At 42.3% G+C, this 18,737-nt stretch overlaps 1 protein-coding gene across 3 annotated transcripts in view; it reads left to right on the forward strand.

Annotated features, from left to right (window-relative positions):
- The window catches only part of tbc1d22a (TBC1 domain family, member 22a), a 188,020-nt gene that overhangs the window by 23,624 nt on the left and 145,659 nt on the right, over nt 1-18,737 (forward strand). For all 3 annotated transcript variants that reach the window (XM_029742541.1, XM_029742545.1, XM_029742542.1), the window contains exon 6: nt 16,404-16,474. In XM_029742541.1, coding sequence (XP_029598401.1) covers nt 16,404-16,474 — 71 coding nt within the window. The remainder of the gene's footprint in view (nt 1-16,403; nt 16,475-18,737) is intronic.

The raw sequence follows: 18,737 nt of genomic DNA on the forward strand, positions 1-18,737 counted from the left end.
CGCAGCCACGACATTCTGTAGTTAATGGTTGACATTGGAACTCAAAGTGGGCGGCTAATTCAATTTAACTCAATTAAGACATTTTTTACAGTCTGTATGGGGAATGGAATTTCTGAGGTATCTCTCCATTGTGTTTGAAAATATGATCCTCCAAAATATGGTTTTCTAGGAAATCGGCTCAGGGTTTAGTCAAGAGAGTAGATTTCCCAGGTCAAGCACCAAAGGGCAAGTTAAGTTGTCTTTTTAAGACGAGATCATCCAATGATGAATACCCCCCTGGAGAGTGGAACGTAGATTAGGAGCGCAAGACACTCCCCTCGCAAAAAAACAGAAACAGCATAGTGTGTTTGAGTGCTTTTGATTTTTATCAACAGCTTTTCATCCCCAAATTGGAGGAACCCAGACTTGAAAGGCCTCTGGCCCCCAATGATGGACTTTTCCCCCAGTGAACGTATGCAGTACTCAGTGGCTGACAAGCTTTTTAGGAAAGTGTGTCTAATGGCTTCAGCATGCAGTACTTTGTGTCCATTTTGAGACACCATTTACATACTTCCTCAAAATAGTCAGAATTTAATCTATGATTACTCTAGAAATCTGTCATTCATTTTGACATTTTAGCCGAGCAGATATTAGTCTCGCAATTTTACATCTAGCTAGGATTGGTGCAGTGTATCTCTCAATGAAAAAGTTTGCATAACCAGTTGTCTCTCATTGAATGACAAAATACTTCATTGAAAAATCTCTACTGTTGACCAATCACAGATGAAGGGATGTAGACTTCGGCTACCGACTTCGGCTTGCCTCGAGAAATGTTTTTGTGTGCCCGAACAGCCGCAAGTCCAAAACTAACAAAAACGTCACAAAATGTTGTCATAATATACAGTGCATTCGAAAAGTATTCAGATCCCTTGTCTTTTCCCACATTTTGTCACATTACAGCCTTATTCGAAAATGTATGAAATACATGTTTTTCCTCTATTTACACACAATACCCCATAATGACAAAGCAAAAACAGGTTTCTGAAAATGTTAGCAAATGTATTAAAAATACTTATTTACATAAGTATTCACACCCTTAGCTATGAAACTCAATGTTGAGCTCTGGTGCATCCTGTATCCATTGCTCATCCTTGAGATGTTTCTAGAACTTGATTGGAGTCCACCTGTGGTAAATTCAATTGATTGGATATGATTTGGAAAGGCACACAACTGTCTATATTAGGTCCCAGATTTGACCGTACATGCCAGAGCAAAATCCAAGCCATGACATCGAAGGAATTGTCCATAGAGCCCCGAGACAGGATCATGTCGAAGCACACATCTGGGGAAGGGTACCAACACATTTCTGCAGCATTGAAGGTCCCCAAGAACACAGTGGCTTCCATCATTCTTAAATGGAAGACGTTTCGAACCACCAAGACTCTTCCTAGAGCTGGCCACCTCCCCCTATTGCTCAGTTTGGCCGGAAGGGCCTTGGTCAAGGAGGTGATCAAGAACCCGATGGTCCTTCTGAATGAGCTCTAGAGTTCCTCTGTGGAGATGGGAGAACATTCCAGAAGGACAGCCATCTCAGCAGCACTCTACCAATCAGGCCTTTTATGGTAGAGTGGCCAGACGGAAGCCACTCCTCAGTAAAAGGCACATGACAGCCCGCTTGGAGTTTACCAAAGGACACCTAAAGACTCTCAGAAAATGGAAAAGAAGATTCTCTGGTCTGGTGAAACCAAGATTGATCTCTTTGGCCTGACACCATCCCTACGGTGAAGTATGGTGGTGGCAGCATCATGCTGTGGGGATGTTTTTCAGCGGCAGGGACTGGGAGACTAGTCAGGATCGAGGCAATGATGAATGGAGCAAAGTACAGGAGATCCTTGATGAAAACCTGCTCCAGAGTGCTCAGGACCTCCGACTGGTTGGAAGTTTCACCTTCCAACAGGACAATGACCCTAAGCACACAACCAAGACAACGCAGGGCTTCGGGACAAGTCTTTGAATGTCTTTGAGTGGCCCAGCCAGAGCACGGACTTGAACCTGATCGAACATCTCAGGGGAGACCTGAAAATAGCTGTGCCGCGACACTCCCCATCCAACCTGACAGAACCTGAGAGGATCTGCATAGAATTGGAGAAACTCCCAAATACAGGTGTGCCAAGCTTGTAGCGTCATACCCAAGATGACTCTAGGCTGTAACCCAAGACGACTCTAGGCTGTAATCTTTGCCAAAGGTGCTTCAACAAAGTACTCAGTAAAGGGTCTGAATTCTTATGTAAATGTGTATTTCAGCTTTAATTTATTTTTAAATAACTGAGCAAAAATGTCTCAATCAGTTTTTTTCTTTGTCATTATTGGGTATTGTGTGTAGATTGATGAGGAAAACAATTTAATTTTAGAATAAGGGTGTAACGTAACAAAATGTGGAAAAAGTCAAAGGGTCTGAATACTTTCCGAATGCACTGTATGCGCAAACTCTTCCGAATGGTTTCGGCTGGGAAACATGCAGATGCCTTGACAGTGTGAGTATGACTCACTAGAATACATTGTGGTTCAGTGGCAGCCTGGCTGAACTTTGTCTTCCCATAGTAGATCCAAGAGTATGAACTCCCCATGAACCAAATCACAAATAGTATAGAGACCTGGGGGCTGCCTCATCCCTGCCTCAACTGCCACTTCGTCTACAGTACATTTTAGACCTTAAAACATTAAATTTTTACTCAGCCTTATTAAAAAGCTGGCATCGTATACACACTTTAGACTTTAGGGAGAAGTTTAAATAAGTTGGTTTTCAAAAGTGTCATCTGAAATTAGAATATTGTACGTTGTTAAAAACTTCACGGGAGAAGTAGGATAATTTATAAGAAGCAGAGGAATTTATAATGCAATCAGTTTAAGAAGCCGACCACCTCTCTCGGCAGTGACTTTGAGAGGCCAGGCTAGGGAGAGTTGACTGGGTCCTTACTGTACCGTTCACTTCCCAGTCACCAGCACTATATCTCACCATGGGTGCGTCCCAAATGGAACCCTATTTCCTATATGGGCCTAGTGCACAATATTTGCTTGGGTCAAAAGTAGTACACTTTTATAGGGAAGAATAGGGTGCCATTTGGGACGTAGATTACATTTGATCGTCCAGAAGCCAGGTGGTAATACGGAGGAGTATCTTTTTACAGGACTCCCATTAGTTCACGAGCCTGTCGTCACCAGCTGCTTGTCTCTTCGTCCTTTACCTGAGTTAATAGCACTGTACTCTGTCTCTCACACAGACAGACTCAGTGCTTAAGGTTTAGAGCATCAGCTAAAACTTTTACAGCGCCGAATAAATGTCAGGCTGGATGACATTCTTGTTAGCCATGATAGTGATGATGTGGAGGTAGGCCCTAGTTTGTCTGCTGGGGATGTTGTTTTGGGCTCCCTTGCGTTTGAAGAAATGGGGATCTGCCTGCCACTGATATTGTAGCCTGTCCACGTTAGTTTTACAGAACTACATGAGACACAGAGTGCAGCAGGATGTTGCTTGGAATGTGGAGTTGGGCTTAGCTCTAATTTCTTGGGTTGTTGTCGGCCATGATCGGAATAGGCCTACGGGATCTACTGTCACTGTCTGATATTATAGCCTATCACTTTATGGTTTTTCTAGGCCTATGTCTGACACCGACAAGGAAGTGTTTGTTTTGTAGTGTCTGTCTATGAATGTGAGCTGTGTGTGAGGACCTCTTGGCTGTCTGTCCGCCCCATTGCCCTCTCCATCTGAGTCGTGTCTGAATAGTGCGTGGCTCCGGCCTGCCAACTGTCTGCCTCCCTCTGCCATCACTTCCTCACTCAGTCAGCACACAGACTGACAGCTCTCATCTTTCCTGATAAATGGCCTGTCTTTCTCTGCCTTTCTCAACAAAAAAAAAATTCCTCTCTTTCTCACACACACACACACACACACACACACACACACACACACACACACACACACACACACACACACACAGGATGTGGACTCAAATCCAAGCATTTGACTCTCCATCTGGTGATTTGAACGACACAATCTGTGTTGGGATTGTACCGTACATTATAAACATTGCAATATTGAAGGTATTTAGCATCCATTACTTCAACTTCTCCCATAGGGATACAGCTGTTAAAATGCTTAAACAGGAGGTACACGATGTCACGAAGTACCGGCGCGGCCACAAGCGAAAATGTACTGTAGCCAAGGCCTGTCCCGTGTGAGCTCATGAATAAACCATTAACGCAGTAGTCTAAGGACAAGGTGTCTGGGATAGGAAGTGACCTCCGGGGGAGAGATTCTATGACGCAACACAGTGCTTCCCCTAGGATTCTTCGGGGGGGGGGGGGGGGGGGAGTAGTGAACATGGCCAATGGCGTACATAGGTTCTTGTTTGTTTAAAAGCTGCTTTCCTTCTGCAATTCTACACCCCTCATATTGTTGCAGTTTTGAAGTAAATTTCTGCCAATTCTACACATTTTGCATGGAGCAGAGTTCTTTTGCTGTTTTAACAGCAAATTTCTAGCAATTCTACACACTCTCAATGTCTTCGCTATAGAAATAGGCCTACAGTATATTCATGTGTCAGTAGTAGTCTGTGCTGGCATTTTCATTTAATTGGCATTTGGCTTTAATTATTTGACTTGGCCTGTGTCACCCTGTCTAGGATATGCCTTTTCTCGGTTTCTCTTAGATGAGCCTCATAGCTCACAGACACAATGCTGACTGACATACTGCGTGCTTCACACTGTGCTTTCCCTCATAATCTCACTCAGTGCTCTGAGACTTCTGATTTGATTTAGCTCTGGGTCCACGTCCCTAGGGACCTTGTTCAACTAGTCTTTTATGCTTTGCTATTTTATTATAACGAACAAGTGATATATTCTTGAAAAAGCTGTGTTTTCCGAGAAACAAGACAGCCCCGGCCACAAATGAAACAGCATTTGCAATAAGACCCGGCTCTAGGAAACTGAGCAAGGTCGTGTTGTTTCTTTCGCCATGTAGCAGGAGCTCCGGATGGAATTTCCTCATCAGTTAGCTGACTGAGTTAGCTCGGGAGGGGATGTTAAAGAGACATGCAGACAGCGTCTTAAATAATATTCTATTACCTTTTATAGTGCACTCATTTGAACCATTAGTGCTCTACTTTCAACCAGAGGTACCCATGTAGCACAGTATTGTTGACCTAATCCCTATGCGTGAATAGAATGTCATTTAAGATTTCCCCAGTTTAGATTTTTTCGAGTAGTGTTTAGAATGCAGCGAGCACAGAGGGTGTGTTCCGTCATGTCCCGTGATGTTCCATCTGTGATGTATGGCTGCAGCAGGCAGATGCTCTCACACTGCTGGCCAGATGGTGCCAGGTAAATGTCTGACCTCTAGCCCTCCCAAACACAGAAGCCTTGCACGTATGGCCATGAGAACGGTCATCTTTCCAGGTCATCAGCGCCCGAGGAGAGAAAGTGTGTAAGTCTGTGTCTGACTCTCTCCCCACTGTGAGATTAATGTCAGTTGGGAAACAGGTAGTTTAATTAACGGCTAGTAAGATAAATTAATCAATTAATGCGGCTGACGGCGCAGATGAGAGTTCGAAGGTGCAGAATGCGGACTGAGGAGAGACACCGTTGAGTAGCTCTGTATTTAATTCATTGAGTGGATTCCTTTCGCTATAAAGTTTATTCCCTCCCTGTAAAGCCTTGGGGTTCTTTAAAGCTGCCCCCTCAGTGTAACTTTGAATCTGGTGTGATTCTCCCTCCACTGTCGTCTATCTACCTCTTTTTCTCTGCTCCCTACCTTTTCCTTCTCTCTCTCTCTCCTCCCTCTGCTCCCCCTTGCACTCCCCCGTCCCGCTCTCTTCTCTCATCCCTCTTTCTTCTGCACCATTTCATCATGCCTCTCCTCTCCTCTCCTTCCCAACAGCTGCCCTGTGGCTCTAGAAGGTTAGGTTTGGGTTAATTACCAAGCCCATGCCATTCAAATAATCTCCATCAAATCAAATGTTAATGGTCGCATACACATATTTAGCAGATGTTATTGTGGGTGTAGCGAAATGCTTGTGTTCCTAGCTCCAACAGTGCAGTAGTATCTAACAAAACACACATCTAAAAGTACAAGACATGAATTAATAAATATGTAATATTAGGACGAGTACAAATACAGAGTACAAATACAGTACCAATCAAAAGTTTGGACATTTTAGTCATTAAGCCTTCCCTGTAGCTCAGTTGGTAGAGCATGGTGTTTGCAACACCAGGGTTGTGGGTTCGATTCCCACGGGGGGCCAGCACAGAAATATGTATGAAATGTATGCATTCACTACTGTAAGTCGCTCTGGATAAGAGCGTCTGCTAAATGACTAAAATGTAAATGTAAATGTAGCAGACACTCTTATCCAGAGCGGACACCTACTCATTCAAGGGTTTTCCTTTAGTTTTACTATTTTCTACAGAATAATAGAATAATAGTGTGTGTGTGTGTGTGTGTGTGTGTGTGTGAGAAAGAGAGGATTTTTGTTGTTGTTGAGAAAGACAGGCCATTTATCAGGAAAGATGAGAGCTGTCAGTCTGTGTGCTGACTGAGTGAGGAAGTGATGGCATAATAGAATAATAGTGAAGACATAAACTATGAAATAACACATATGGAATCATGTAGTAACCACACACACACACACACACACACACACACATCTGAAGAATACGTAGGATAGAATAGTGTGTGTGTGTATATACAGCAATTGTTGAAAAGGATGGCGTTGACTAGAATACAGTATATACATATGAAATGACTAAAACCTTATTTAAACAAATTACCATTCTCTATATACATAGGGCAGCGGTCTATGTGCGTGGTAGAGTAACCGGGTGGCAGTCGGTTAGTGACGGTGACTAAGTACAGGGCAGGGTACTGGGTGGAGGCCGACTAGTGATGGCTGATTTAACAGCCTTGAGATAGAAGCTCTTTTTCAGGCTCTCGTCCCCAGCTTTGATTCACCTGTACTGACTTCGCCTTCTGGATGATAACAGGGTTGACAGTAGAGGGCGACCGATTATGATTTTTCACCGCCGGTACCGATTATTGGAGGGCCCAAAAAGCCGATACCCGATTAATCTGCCATTTTTTTCCTTTTATTTGTAATAATGACAATTACAACAATACTGAATGAACACTTATTTTAACCTAATACATCAATAAAATCAATTTAGCCTCAAATAAATAATGAAACATGTTCAATTTGGTTTAAATAATGCAAAAACAAAGTGTTGGAGAAGAAAGTAAAAGTGCAATATGTGCCATGTAAGAAAGCTAACGTTTAAGTTCCTTGCTCAGAGCATGAGAACATATGAAAGCTGGTGGTTCCTTTTAACATGAGTCTTCAATATTCCCAGGTAAGAAGTTTTAGGTTGTAGTTATTATAGGACTATTTCTCTCTGTATGATTTGTATTTCATATACCTTTGACAATTGGATGTTCTTATAGGCACTTTAGTATTGCCAGTGTAACAGTATAGCTCCCGTCCCTCTCCTCGCTCCTACCTGGGCTCGAACCAGGAACACATCGACAACAGCCACCCTCGAAGCAGCGTTACCCACGCAGAGCAAGGGGAACAACCACTCCAAGTCTCAAAGCGAGTGACGTTTGAAACGCTGTTAGCGTGCACCCGCTAACTAGCTAGCCATTTCACATCGGTTACACCAGCCTAATATTGGGAGTTAATAGGCTTGAAGTCATAAACAGCGCAAGAGCTGCTGGCAAAACACACTAAAGTGCTGTTTGAATGAATGCTTACGAGCCTGCTGGTGCCTACCATCGCTCAGTCAGACTGCTCTATCAAATCATAGACTTAATTATAATATAATAAACACACAGAATTACGAGCCTTAGGTCATTAATATGGTCGAATCCGGAAACTATCATCTCGAAAACAAAACGTTTTTCCTTTCAGTGAAATACGGAACCGTTCCGTATTTCATCTAACGGGTGGCATCCCTAAGTCTAAATATTCCTGTTACATTGCACAACCTTCAATGTTATGTCATAATTACGTAAAATTCTGGCAAATTAGTTCGCAACGAGCCAGGCGGCCCAAGCTGTTGCATATACCCTGACTCTGCATGCAATGAACGCAAGAGAAGTAATACAATTTCACTTGGTTAATATTGCCTGCTAACCTGGATTTCTTTTAGCTACATATGCAGGTTTAAAAATGTATACTTCTGTATACTGATTTTAAGAAAGGCATTGATGTTTATGGTTAGGTACAGTTGTGCAACGATTGTGCTTTTTTCGCAAATGCGCTTTTGTTAAATCATCCCCTGTTTGGCGAAGTCGGCTGTCTTTTGTTAGGAAGAAATAGTCTTCACAGATCGCAACGAGCCACGTGGCCCAAACTGCTGCATATACCCTCACTCTGTTGCAAGAGAAGTGACACAGTTTCCCTAGTTAAAAGAAATTCATGTTAGCAGGCAATATTAACTAAGTATGCAGGTTTAAAAATATATCCTTGTGTATTGATTTTAAGAAAGGCATTGATATTTATGGTTAGGTACGTGTACCTAAGCGTGTACCTAACGTGTACCTAAGCGATTATATGCAACGCAGGACAGGCTAGATAAACTAGTAATATCATTAACCATGTGTAGATAACTAGTGATTATGATGGATTGATTGTTTTTTTTATAAGATACGTTTAATGCTAGCTAGCAACTTACCGTGGCTTCTTACTGCATTCGCGTAACAGGCAGGCTCCTCGTGGAGTGCAATGTAAAGCAGGTGGTTAGAGCGGTGGACGAGTTAACCTGTTGGGGCTAGGGGCAGTATTTGCACGGCCGGATAAGAAACATACCCGTTCATGAGAATTAATTTTTCTTTCAGCCTTTGAATGAATACAACGTCGCCCGGTTGGAATATTATCATATTTTACGAGAAAAATAGCATAAAAATGGATTATAAACAGCGTTTGACATGCTTCGAAGTACGGTAATGGAATATTTTGCAATTTTTGGTCACGAAATGCGCCTGCGAGTCACCCTTCGGATAGTTACCTGAACGCACAAACAAAACGGCGGTATTTGGATATAACTATGGATTATTTGGAACCAAAACAACATTTGTTGTTGAAGTCCTGGGAGTGCATTCTGACGAAGAACAGCAAAGGTAATCCAATTTTTCTTATAGTAAATCTGAGTTTGGTGAGTACCAAACTTGGTGGGTGTCAAAATAGCTAGCCTGTGATGGCGAGCTATCTACTGAGAATATTGCAAAATGTGCTTTCACCGAAAAGCTATTTTAAAATCGGACATATCGAGTGCATAGAGGAGTTCTGTATCTATAATTCTTAAAATAATTGTTATGTTTTTTGTGAACGTTTATTGTGAGTAATTTAGTAAATTGTTAGTAAATTCATCGGAAGTTTGCGGGGGGTATGCTAGTTCTGAACGTCACATGCTAATGTAAAAAGCTGGTTTTTGATATAAATATGAACTTGATTGAACAAAACATGCATGTATTGTATAACATAATGTCCTAGGTGTGTCATCTGATGAAGATCATCAAAGGTTAGTGCTGCATTTAGCTGTCTTCTGGGTTTTTGTGACATTATATGCTAGCTTGAAAAATGGGTGTGATTATTTCTGGCTGGGTACTCTGCTGACATAATCTAATGTTTTGCTTTCGTTGTAAAGCCTTTTTGAAATCGGACAGTGTGGTTAGATTAACGAGAGTCTTGTCTTTAAATAGCTGTAAAATAGTCATATGTTTGAGAAATTGAAGTAATAGCATTTCTAAGGTATTTGAAAATCACGCCACAGGATTCAACTGGCTGTTACGTAGGTGGGACGATTTCGTCCCGCCTGCCCTAGAGAGGTTAACCCACCGTTCCTAGACCGTCATTGAAAATAAGAATGTGTTCTTAACTGACTTGCCTAGTTAAATGAAGGTGTAAAAAAAAAAAACAACAGCCAAATTGGCTTCTAAAAATACCAATTTCCGATTGTTATGAAAACTTGAAATCGTCCCCAATTAATCGGCCATTCCGATTAATTGGTCGACCTCTAGTTGACAGGCAGTGGCTCAAGTGGTTTATGTCCTTGATGTTATTTTTGTCCTTCTTGTGACACCGGGGGCTGTAGATGTCCTGAAGGGCAGGCAGCTTGCCCCCGGTGATGCGTTGGGCAGACCGCACCGACCCTCTGAAGAGCCCTGTGGTTGCGGGTGGTGCATTTGCCATACCAGGCGGTGTTACGGCCTCACGGTATGGTCTCAATGGTGCATATATTCATTACATTAGTGTTTCATTTTTTGTAAAAAAAACATTTTATTTCTCCTTTATTTCACCAGGTAGGCTAGTTGAGAACAAGTTCTCATTTGCAACTGCGACCTGGCCAAGATAAGGCATAGCAATTCGACACATACAACAACACAGAGTTACACATGGAATAAACAAAACATACAGTAGAACAAAAGAAAACAAAAAGTATATATACAGTGAGTGCAAATGAGGTAAGGTAAGGCAATAAACAGGCCATCGTGGCGAAGTAATTACAATATAGCAATTAAACACTGGAATGGTAGATGTGCAGAAGATGAATGTGCAAGTAGAGATTCTGGGGTGCAAAGGAGCAAGATAAATAAATAAATACAGTATGGGGATGAGGTAATTAGGTAGATGGGCTGTTTACAGATGGGCTATGTACAGGTGCAGTGATCTGTGAGCTGCTCTGACAGCTGGTGCTTAACGCTAGTGAGGGAGATATGAGTCTCCAGTTTCAGAGATTTTTGCAGTTCGTTCCAGTCATTAGCAGCAGAGAACTGGAAGGAAAGACGACCAAAGGAGGAATTGGCTTTGGGGGTGACCAGTGAGATATACCTGCTAGAGCGCGTGCTACGCGTGGGTGCTACTACGGTGACCAGTGAGCTGAGATAAGGCGGTGCTTTACCTAGCAGAGACTTGTAGATAACCTGTAGCCAGTGGGTTTGGCGACGAGTATGAAGCGAGGACCAACCAACGAGAGCGTACAGGTCGCAATGGTGGGTAGTGTATGGGGCTTTGGTGACAAAGTGTTGGAGGCTATTTTATAGATGACATCACCGAAGTCGAGGATCGGTAGGATGGTCAGTTTTACGAGGGTATGTTTGGCAGCATGAGTGAAGGATGCTTTGTTGCGATATAGGAAGCCGATTCTAGATTTAATTTTGGATTGGAGATGCTTAATGTGAATCTGGAAGGAGAGTTTACAGTCTAACCAGACACCCAGGTATTTCTAGTTGTCCACGTATTTTAAGTCAGAGCCGTCCAGAGTAGTGATGCTGGACGGGCAAGCAGGTGCGGGCAGTGATCGATTGAATAGCATGCATTTAGTTTTACTTGCGTTTAACCTCTATGGGCTAGGTGAGACGCTAGCGGAACACCTGCTCCAATAGCCAATGATGGGCGTGGCGCGAATTACAAATTCCTCAAAAATACAAAAACTTCAATTTTTCAAACATATGACTATTTTACACCATTTTAAAGACAAGACTCTCGTTAATCTAACCACAATGTCCGATTTCAAAAAGGCTTTACAACGAAAGCAAAACATTAGATTATGTCAGCAGAGTACCCAGCCTGAAATAATCACACCCATTTTTCAAGCTAGCATATAATGTCACAAACCCAAACCACAGCTAAATGCAGCACTAACCTTTGATCTTCATCAGATGACAATCCTAGGACATTATGTTATACAATACATGCATGTTTTGTTCAATCAAGTTCATATTTATATCAAAAACCAGCTTTTTACATTAGCATGTGACTAGCATGTGACTAGCATTCCCACCGAACACTTCCGGTGAATTTACTAAATTACTCACAATAAACGTTCACAAAAAACATAACAATTATTTTAAGAATTATAGATACAGAACTCCTATATGCACTCGCTATGTCCGATTTTAAAATAGCTTTTCGGTGAAAGCACATTTTGCAATATTCTAAGTAGATAGCCCGGCATCACAGGGCTAGCTATTTAGACACCCACCAAGTTTAGCACTCACCAAAGTCAGATTAACTATGAGAAAAATGTTATTACCTTTGCTGTTCTTCGTCAGAATGATCTCCCAGGACTTCTACTTCAATAACAAATGTTGGTTTGGTCCCAAATAATCCATAGTTATATCCAAATAGCGGCGTTTTGTTCGTGCGTTCAAGACACTATCCGAAGGGTAAATAAGGGTGACGTGCCCGACTCGTTTCGTGACAAAACATTTCTAAATATTCCATTACCGTACTTTGAAGCATGTCAACCGCTGTTTAAAATACATTTTTATGCCATTTTTCTCGTAAAAAAGCTATAATATTCCGACCGGGAGTGGTTGTTTTCGTTCAAAGAGAGAGAAAGTAAACATGGTGTCAGCTCGGGTACGCGCGCCCCAGTCTCATTGTCCTCTGATAGACCACTTACCAAAGGCGCTAATGTTTTTCAGCCAGGGGCTGGAATTACATCATTCAGCTTTTTCCCGGGTTCTGAGAGCCTATGGGAGCCGTAGGAAGTGTCACGTCATGCCAGAGATCCCCTGTTTTGGTTAGAGATGATCAAGAAGGCCATGAAATGGTCAGAGAGAGCGCTTCCTGTTTGGAATCTTCTCAGGTTTTGGCCTGCCAAATGAGTTCTCTTATACTCACAGACACGATTCAAACAGTTTTAGAAACTTTAGGGTGTTTTCTATCCAAATCAAACAATTATATGCATATTCTAGTTACTGGGCAAGAGTAGTAACCAGATTAAATCGGGTACGTTTTTTATCCGGCCGTGCAAATACTGCCCTCTAGCCCCAACAGGTTAAGAGCAGTTGGAGGCCACGGAAGGAGAGTTGTATGGCATTGAAGCTCGTCTGGAGGTTAGTTAACACAGTGTCCAAAGAGGTGCCAGAAGGATACAGAATGGTGTCGTCTGCGTAGAGGTGGATCAGAGAATCACCAGCAGCAAGAGCAACATCATTGATGTATACAGAGAAGAGAGTCGGCCCGAGAATTGAACCCTGTGGCACACCCATGGAGACTGCCAGAGGTCCGGACAACAGGCCCTCCGATTTGACACGCTGAACTCTATCAGAGAAGTAATTGGTAAACCAGGCGAGGCAGTCATTTGAGAAACCATGGCTGTCAAGTCTGCCAATAAGAATGTGGTGATTGACAGAGTCGAAAGCCTTGGCCAGGTCGACAAATACGTCTGCACAGTAATGTCTCTTATCGATGGCGGTTATGATGTCGTTTAGGACCTTTAGCGTGGCTGAGGTGCACCCATGACCAGCTCTGAAACCAATTTGCATAGCGGAGACGGTACGGTGGGATTCGAAATGGTTGGTAATCTGTTTAACTTGGCTTTCGAAGATCTTAGAAAGACAGGGTAGGATAGATATAGGTCTAACAGTTTGGGTCTAGAGTGTCACCCCCTTTGAAGAGTGGGATGACCGCGGCAGCTTTCCAATCTTTGGGAATCTCAGACGATACGAGAGGTTGAACATGGTCGTAATAGGGGTTACAACAATTTCGGCAGATCATTTTAGAAAGAGAGGGTCCAGATTGTCTAGCCCGGCTGATTTGTATGGGTCCAGATTTTGCAGCTATTTCAGAACATCAGCTATCTGGATTTGGGTAAAGGAGAAATGGTGGGGGCATTGGCGGGTTGCTGTGGAGGGTGCAGGGCAGTTGACCGGGGTAGGGGTAGCCAGGTGGAAAGCATGGCCAGCCGTAGAGAAATGCTTATTGAAATTCTCAATTATAGTGGATTTATTGGTGGTAAGTGTTTCCTAGCCTCAGAGCAGTGGGCAGCTGCTCTTATTCTCCATGGACTTTACAGTGTCCCAGAACTTTTTTGAGTTGGTACTACAGGATGCAAATTTCTGTTTGAAAAAGCTAGTCTTAGCTTATCTAACTGCCTGTGTATATTTGTTCCTAACTTCCCTGAAACGTTGCATATCACAGGGGCTATTCTATGCTAATGCAAAACGTCACAGGATGTTTTTGTGCTGGTCAAGGGCAGACAGGTCTGGAGTGAACCAAGGACTATATCTACGCCTAGTTCCACATGTTTTGAGTGGGGCATGCTTATTTAAGATGGTGAGGGTGGCACTTTTAAAGAACAGCCAGGCATCATCTACTGACGGGATGAGGTCAATGTCATTCCAGGATACCCCGGCCAGGTCGATTAGAAAGGCCTGCTCGCAGAAGTGTTTTAGCTAGCGTTTGACAGGGATGAGGGGTGGTTGTTTGGTCGCAGACCCATTACGGATGCAGGCAATGAGGCTGTGATCGCTGAGATCTTGATTGAAAACAGCAGAGGTGTATTTGGAGGGCGAGTTAGTTAGGATGACATCTATGAGGGTGCCCGTGTTTACGGATTTGGGGTTGTACCTGGTAGGTTCATTGATAATTTGTGTGAGATTGAAGGCATCAAGCTTAGATTGTAGGACGGCCGGGGTGTTAAAACCTGTTAGGGCTAGGGGGCAGTATTTACACGGCCGGATAAAAAACGTACCCGATTTAATCTGGTTACTACTCCTGCCCAGTAACTAGAATATGCATATAATTTTGGGGTCCTCCAATAATCGGTATCGGCGTCGAAAAATCATAATCGGTCGACCTCTAATATACATTTCCTCTCTCTACCTGCTAGTGAGCCTCAGGGCTTCTGTGCGATTCCTTACTGATGGGTTGCGTCCCAATAATCTCCTTCCTCCTGAAGTGTGCACTTGTTCACATCCCTTTATGGATTTGAAAGGATATGACTGGTATATGGAAACCTACTATAGCCCGTGCCTAGTGAACGATTGCACAGTTCAGGAAGAAGGATAGATTATTGGGACGCGACCATAGTGTGCTGTGGGCTGTGATTCATTATAGAATCTATGTACGTCAGCAGAGGCCCTGGAGGTACGTAGATGAAATATGGAACAATTTCTATATCCTATAGGCTAGCCTTTATCCTATGCCTACTGTGGTACTGTGTTGTTGATGTTATATGGTGAATGTATAATGAATGCTTGATTTCTGGCTTTTCGCTCTCTTCTGAAAAAGTTTTTTTTAATCTGATTGGGAATGAAAATACTAAATAAAAGGGTAAATAGATGAATGGCAAGGCTACATTCTGAGCATGTTTGTTTAAGTGGCGATGGTATACAAAGCAGTACTGATAGGCTATACAACATATTAGTAGTTGTGTAAGTGGACACTCGTGTAAGTGGAGATGGGAGTTTAGGCCTAAGTCGGAGATGCTTTTGTTTTTACGTGGTGGGAGGGATGGAAGGAGAGGTATAATGATAGAAAGATGTAGGGCAAGGTAGAGTCGGAGGGAGAATGGGAGGGGCGTTTACCTGTTTTGCCTGCCGTTGTCATCTCATTTACACACAAATCAGTCCCCCCCCGCTCTCCTAACACGAGTGAGACAATGCACAATATGTAATTACATTGAAGAGATTCTTGTTGAATTTGTGTGGAATTTGGATTGGAAAAGGCAGGCGGAATGTTAATGATACAGTCCTAAACTTTAGTTAGGCTGAAGCGAAGTTAGATGCATAGCTGTTGGTGAACTATGGATGAATGACACAGGTGAAGGCCTTGTCTGTGTCCCAAGTGGCACCCTAGTATTTCATTTATAAGGTACTACTCTTTATCATGGCCAATAGGACTTAGCACTAATGTGCCCTGGTCAAAATTGCACTACATAGGGAATAGGTTGCCAATTGGGACACAACCAATGTGAAGAATCCAGCATAAACCATATTTTCTGGTGGTTTTATAGACCCAGGGGGAGCTCCACTTTTCCAATTTAAAAGTCCAATTTGCACCTCTGTGAGATTTATTCACATTAACGCTTGTGGGTCCCAGAACCCTGCCTCCTGACCATGTGGTGGGAAACCTCTTTAAACCCGTCAAATGCTAATGTTATGGATGTCAGAGACAGTGAGGAGAAGCTTTGCGTTTGGAATTCATTTGTATGTGTAGGATATCAGGGAATTTGGGGGAAAATATACACCAAATCAGAAAGATTCATGGTTTTGTCTTTCAAGGAAATATGTTTTCCTCCAGAGCCAACATATGTTTTGGGTTCATTTTCTGGCGTCACGGTCTATGTATGTGTTGGATAACAGGCAATTCTGAGTCTTTGGGGGAAATATGCTGCACAGTAAATACGCATGTCGCTGTCTTTCCAGGAAATATGTTTTCCCCCTACGCAAACATGGTAAATGCCTTAGGATACAGATACGCCTACAGCATCAGCCTAAGGTTTTGTAGTATAATATGTAATTGATGAAATTTGTGTGTTCAATTATTGTCTTTTCTTTTGCTTTCTTCAGGCAAAGAATCTCAGTGGTCTTGTATGTTCTTTCAAAGTGTCATAATGTAATTCTCTGTCTGTTCCCCTTTCAGAGGAATTACGAAAGTTGAGCTGGTCTGGAATTCCGCGCCAGGTTCGTCCAATCACGTGGAAGCTCCTTTCGGTAAGTAAGGGTGTTTTCCCATAATCCTCTTTTAAAAGAACACTCTGTCATATTTTAATGGTGTTTTCTCACTTGGTCCCTTTCAGCAAATGTTTCTGTACTCGGTCATTTTTTAGTTCAGTGTGAACACTCAAAAGAGCCCCTGAAGCGAACTGAACTGAGACCATCTCGAGAGGGGGACCATAGCCTATCTTGGGTGTCAAATCAAATATGCATGTCAATAGAGTCTTCTGATAACAATGAAGTCTCATATTTTAACTAAACACAATCTATTAGCTTCCAAAATGTAAGTAGGTACAGTTGAAGTCAGAAGTTTACAAACACCTTTGAGCCAAATACATTTTGCACAATTCCTGACATTTAATCCTAGTAAAAATTCCCTGTCTTAGGTCAGTTAGGATCGCCACTTTATTTTAAGAATGTGAAATGTCAGAATAATAGCAGAGAATTATTTTATTTTCAGCTTTTATTTCTTTCATCACATTCTCAATTAGTATTTGGTAGCATTGCCTTTAAATTGTTTAACTTGGGTCAAACATTTTGCGTAGCCTTCCACAAGCTTCCCTCAATACGTTGGGTGAATTTTGTCCCATTTCTCCTGACAGAGCTGGTGGAACTGAATCAGGTTTGTAGGCCTCCTTGCTCGCACGCGCTTTTTCAGTTCTGCCCACAAATTTTCTATAGGATTGAGGTCAGGGCTTTGTGATGGCCACTCCAATAACTTGACTTTGTTGCCATTTTGCCACAACTTTTGAAGTATGCTTGGGGTCATTGTCCATTTGGAAGACCCATTTGCGACCAAGCTTTAACTTCTTGACTGATGTCTTGAGATGTTGCTTCAATATATCCACATAATTTTCCGTCAACATGATGCCATCTATTTTGTGAAGCGTACCAGTCCCTTCTGCAGCAAAGCACCCCCACAACATGATGCTGCCACCCCCGAGCTTCACGGTTGGGATGGTGTTCTTCGGCTTGCAATCCTCCTTCTTTTTCCTTCAAACATAACAATGGTCATTATGGCCTAACAGTTCTATTTTTGTTTCATCAGACCAGAGGACATTTCTTCAAAACGTGCTATCTTTGTCCCCATGTGCAGTTGCAAACCGTAGTCTGCCTTTTTTATGGCAGTTTTGGAGCACTGTCTTCGTCCTTGCTGAGTCGCCTTACAGGTTATGTCGATATAGGACTGGTTTTACTGTGGATATAGATACTTTTATACCTGTTTCCTCCAGCATCTTAACATGGTCCTTTGCTGTTATTTTGTGATTGGTTTGCGCTTTTCGCACCAAAGTACGTTCATCTCTAGGAGACAGAACTCATCTCCTTCCTGGGGAGTATGACGGCTGCGTGGTCCCATGGTGTTTATACTTGCGTACTATTGTTTGTGCAGATGAAAAAAAAAAAATCTTCTGAGGTCTTGGCTGATTTCCCCATGATGTCAAGCAAAGAGGCACTGTGTTTGAAGGTCGGCCTTGAAAAACATCCACAGGTAAACCTCCAATCAGAAGCTTCTAAAGCCATGACATCATTTTCTGGAATTTTCCAAGCTGTTTAAAGACACAGTCAACTTAGTTTATGTAAACTTCTAACCCACTGGAATTGTGATACAGTGAATTAGAAGTGAAGTAATCTGTCTGTAAACAATTGTTGGAATAATTACTTGTGTCATGCACAAAGTAGATGTCCTAACCGACTTGTCAAAACTATAGTTTGTTAACAATACATTTGTGGAGTTTTAATGACTCCAACCTAAGTGTATGTAAACTTCCGTCTTCAACTGTATATATTGTGCAAAGGAACACATCTTTTACATCAGTACAAGTTTTTTTTCTTCAGTTTTAACCAAATGTGATATTTACCAATTTTGAGGGGATGAATTAGATTTTCTAGTTTGGATTTGTACCAAATGATCAATCCTCTGGAGTCTCTGCCTCTATTGACATAGCTGTGTTTCTGTGATGGCACAATTACCTCTCTGTAGCCTATGGGACAGTGAGTGGCAATGTCTGCCTTACACCATGTCTCCTGCAGAATGATGACGTCAACAACTTTAAGATTTTTTGTTGAACTCCAGTGCGAAACTCTTCAGTCTAAAGGTTGATGAGTTTAGGCCCTGAATGTTCCACATGCTAACTGAAAGGGATTTCATGTTGCAGAAAGAAAGAATAGCAGTCAGAAATACAGTAACTACTAACTGTTAAGTTGTTAAGAGTGAGAAACTAGATAACAGCCCAAAAAATAAATATATATTTATATATAT

The sequence above is a fragment of the Salmo trutta genome, chromosome 40 (assembly GCF_901001165.1).
Source record: "Salmo trutta chromosome 40, fSalTru1.1, whole genome shotgun sequence".
Classification (NCBI taxonomy): domain Eukaryota; kingdom Metazoa; phylum Chordata; class Actinopteri; order Salmoniformes; family Salmonidae; genus Salmo; species Salmo trutta.